This window comes from Tupaia chinensis, unplaced genomic scaffold (assembly GCF_000334495.1).
Source record: "Tupaia chinensis unplaced genomic scaffold, TupChi_1.0 Scaffold143602_1, whole genome shotgun sequence".
Classification (NCBI taxonomy): Eukaryota; Metazoa; Chordata; class Mammalia; order Scandentia; family Tupaiidae; genus Tupaia; species Tupaia belangeri.
The window spans coordinates 1,499,993-1,503,974 of NW_006203448.1; the positions used below are offsets into that span (position 1 = coordinate 1,499,993).

A 3,982-nucleotide genomic window follows, 5' to 3' on the forward strand; every position below is an offset into this window, starting at 1 on the left:
GGACCAGCCTGGCCGCCTGGCTGGCCTGGAGTCCAGACCAGTGGGAGGTCGGAGGGGTGCTGGTGCTTGGGTGGAGGGGGCTCCGTCAGGTTTGTGCACAGCTGTTAAATTCCTGCGTCACTCTGGGCTGTCCCCAGGCTCATTCTTCTCCTGTTCACCCTACAGACCTTCACTGGCCACCTACTCGGTGCCTGGTGCCCTGCTGGGCCCTGGGGACATCATGGGGGACAGGTAGGCATGGTTCTTTGGGCTCACATTTTACCAAAGAAGATGACAAATCTCTCGGTGACTTAATGAATCGCCAAGGTGGTAAGTTAGCGAAGGAGAAGGAACGCCCCCTTTAGTGGGGTGTGGGGCTGCAGGGGTGGGGCCTACAGGGGGGAAGGGCCTCGGTGCCCCTGCTCGGCAGCCCCAGATGGGATCTGGGATCTCCGTCACCTCCCCGAGCCTCAGTGTCACACCCGTGGAATGGGGACATAGTATGTTGGGGACGATACTTGCTCCGTGCTGGGCACGTAGCACAAGCCCAATAAATACATTTTGTTGGTGTGACTGCCCGAGAGGGGACCGAGGGTGACGTCCGCCCAGCAGCACGCTGGCGCCGAGGGCTGCCGTGAGGTTGTCCAGGGCAGTGCCCAGGGACCAGCCCTGCTGTGGCGCTAGCTTCGGTCCGGGTCCGAGCGCACCAGCCTCTGCCTCCCGCCTGGCGGTGGAGGTAGGCTGCCCATTCTGAGGGCGAAATGAGAGGACTCACTCTGGCACCCACGTGCCCGGCACAGCCAGAGGTTACCATGACAGCGTGGCAGCTGGTCCTCACGGTGTACCAGGCCAACCTCTGAAGGCCAGAAGAGCGCCATCATCTGCCGAGCCAAATCCCCTCTTCTGGGGAAAGGCGCCCTGCCCTTATTTCTGCATTTGGTCCCCGCTCCGAATGGGCATGTGGGGTTGCAGGCCATGGAGGACAGGAGCTCGTGCCCAGGCGGCCAGAGACGGCCCTTCCCTGCACTCCTGGGGGAGGCTGCCTGCCCCCTCCACCCTCCAGTCTTGGACTCCTGATGGGAGACACTGGGGGTGGGGCTTCCAGCCAAGGTCCCCCGAGGGGCCTCCTGGCTGCCCAGTGGCTGGTCCTGGTCCCCCCCCCACCACGTCCCTGTGGACTGCAGGAGTATCACTGAGGAGCGAGCACAGGAAGGGCCAGGAAGGAGGCTGTGGACGGCCTCGCCGAAAGGCCAGAGTGGAAAGGAGGGCAGTGTTTACTGAGGCAGGAAACCGGGACCGAGGTGAGGCGCGGCGGAGGCCAGGCAGGCCAGAGGAGCCACCCAACAGCGGGCGGTGACCTCACCTCCTGCACAGGCTCAGTCACGATCTTTCCTTGACATTTGCCGCGTGTGCGGCGGAGCCCGGGCTGACAGGCGGCGGGGCGAATGGTCACTGACATGTGCTGATGGAGGCCACTTGGGCAGGACGCGAGAGGCCGCGCCAAGGGGGGCGGGGCAGGCTTCTGCGGCGAAGCTGGGCAGCCTGTTCGAGCGCATTAGGCTCAGGAAGGCACCGGCTCTTCGCTGTCTAATTGCAGTTAGCGCAGTTAGCGCAGCGGCCCCGGACCTGCTTGGCCAGAGCGTTGCTTTGTGCAGCTGTCCTGCCGGAGCCAGGCGGGTCCCTCGTGGCCTCCTAGAGGCCACTCTGCCCAAGCTGGGCCTGCAGCCGCCCTTCCCAAAGCCCCCACTTCCCTCCCCCTGCACAACGCCCCTGGCTCTTATACCGTTCTTCCCCTGCGGGAAACTGAAGACAACGCCGCCGTCTGGGAGCCACCGGCTACAGAGTCAGTTCTGAGGCTGCGCCTGGCTAGTTCCCTGGGCCACTTCCAGGTCAGTCCAGGTGTTTGTCATGTACCTACCCTGACCCTGGTGCACACCTCCCCTCTCCAGAGAACACCAGCCCACAGGCAGTTTAGCCTGGTGGGTCTCTAGTTAATTTGCATTCCCAAGATCTCAGCGCACAGGACTCCTACGCCAACAGCCCTGTCACTGGAGGGAGGCTGGGCCCAGAGGCGCACCCCCTGGCGCTTCAGCAAGTGCTCCAAACCGGTAGCTACGGCTCTACTGCTGCTGGCTGCGTTTTACTCGTCAGTGGGGAGAAGCCCAGACTGTCTAGACGACAGGTAAAGATGCTCACGCCGGGCACGGCCAGCCCTTGGTGTGGGGAGGGCAGTGAGTGGGATGCTGACCTTCTGGAAGTGCGGCATGTGCCAGAGGGCAGTCAGCTTCACGGGCGGCTTGTACTTCCTCAGCTGACTGCTCCGGGTCTCGTACAGCTTCCCGAGGATCACCTGTGGGCCAGAGGAGTGCAGAGCCCGTCACCCGGCTGCCGAAGCAGGCGCGAGGAAGGGGCTGGAGGACAGAAGGCCGGAGCCAGGCGGGTAGAGGGAGGGGCCCTGGCCCTTACCTGAGGCCATTTCAGGCACCTGACCTGGCCCCGGCCACCCTAGCTGTAGGGGCACGGAGCCACGGGACGCCCCACACTTGTTCCCATTTCTGGTTCAGCTCCAGGACACTGAGGTCTGTACGTGGTGGCTTTGAGGGCCGGGACGGCGTCCCAGGCTGCTGTGTGCTTGCCTTCGGAGGCCAACACTGCCTGGTGGTTTGGAGCGACTGGATGAAGCCTGCGTGCCCTGAGGGGTCGTTACTGACCCTGGAGCAGGTCCCCACGATGACCCGCCCGGGGAGAAGACACTCCTTCCGGGAGAGGGGCTCAGGGGCTCAGGCCAGAGTGCACGAGGCCTCTGCAGGTGGATTCCAGGGACACCAAGGAAGCCCACTGCTGCCATCCGCATGCCCTGTGCCTGCTGGTCCATCATTACAGTCCTTGCTCATGGGGCCCGGGATGGACTGAACTGGCCCCTCCCTAAGCCCAGACTGTGGAGACGAGCGCTTCAAGGAGGTGGTGAGGGTAAATGGAGTCCTAAGGGTGGGGCCCCAGTCTGACAGGGCCAGCGTCCCCGTGAGAAGACAGGGACCAGAGCTCTTTCTCCACCAGGTGAGGACATGGCCAAGAGGTCAGTGAGAGAGGCCTCAGGAGGAAGTAGTCTCACGGCGCCTGCATCTGGGCCTCCCAGGCTCCACAACCACGAGACAGGCGCCTGCTGTTAAGGCCTGCGGCTGGCAGTAGTTATCCAGGGCAGATGAAGGCGGGGTCTAGGCTTCCAGCCTCAGAGCCAGCTGGGAAGGCCCTCGGGTCTGCACTCTCCACACGCACCCTAGGAGACCTGGGTGCACAGTCAAGCCTGAGAGATCCCTGCCAAAGTTCAAGAAGCCCATAGGGGGGGACCAGCAGTTAGCATAATAGCTATGTTGCTGGACTCCCACGTAGTTGACTGCAGTTCGTGTCCCGGACCTGGTGGCTTAAAAAACTCACGCCGGGCACGTGTGTGTGCGTGCCCAAGATCCCGAGAGAATGGAGGAGAAGGGGATTGCAGCATGGCCATCCCCCTGGGGGGTGATTTCTCGCTTTCTGTCTCTCTGTCTCTCCCTATAGAAAAAACCCCCCCCAAAAAAAAAAAAAAAAAAAAAAAAAAAAGAACCCCACAGGGAAGGAGCAGCTCAGTCCTGTTCATACCCAGAGCCTTGAAGAGGGGTCGGGACCCACACCTGGGGTGGACGGGTGCCAAAGAGGGATCCAGGAGGGTGTGCCGCTATGGAGGAAGGCCACACCCGCGGTCCCATCTCAGTTCTCACCACCTGGGTGTGGGCATGGCTGTTACCTGAGGCTCAGAGAGACCTGCAAGCTCTCCTGAAATCACAGAGCCGGGCGAGGCTGCGCCCTGGATGGCCTCTCCTGTCATTTGTCAGCCCTGCCAGGCAGGTGTGCGCTGCATGCGGGTGCGGGTGGGTGCCCAGGCACCCCACCGAGAGGTCTACTTGGGGATTTATCTACACCGATGGTAGGTAGTGCACACCAAGGGCTTCTGAGGGCCCGACACGCT

The 3,982-nt window shown here is 62.7% G+C and overlaps 1 protein-coding gene across 1 annotated transcript in view; it reads right to left on the reverse strand.

Moving 5' to 3' along the window:
* CFAP77 (cilia and flagella associated protein 77) overlaps positions 1 to 3,982 on the reverse strand; it is a 158,999-nt gene that overhangs the window by 34,016 nt on the left and 121,001 nt on the right. Inside the window, 1 exon segment of the mRNA XM_006164320.1 lies at positions 2,228 to 2,329. Within this exon segment, the coding sequence (XP_006164382.1) occupies positions 2,228 to 2,329 (102 nt within the window).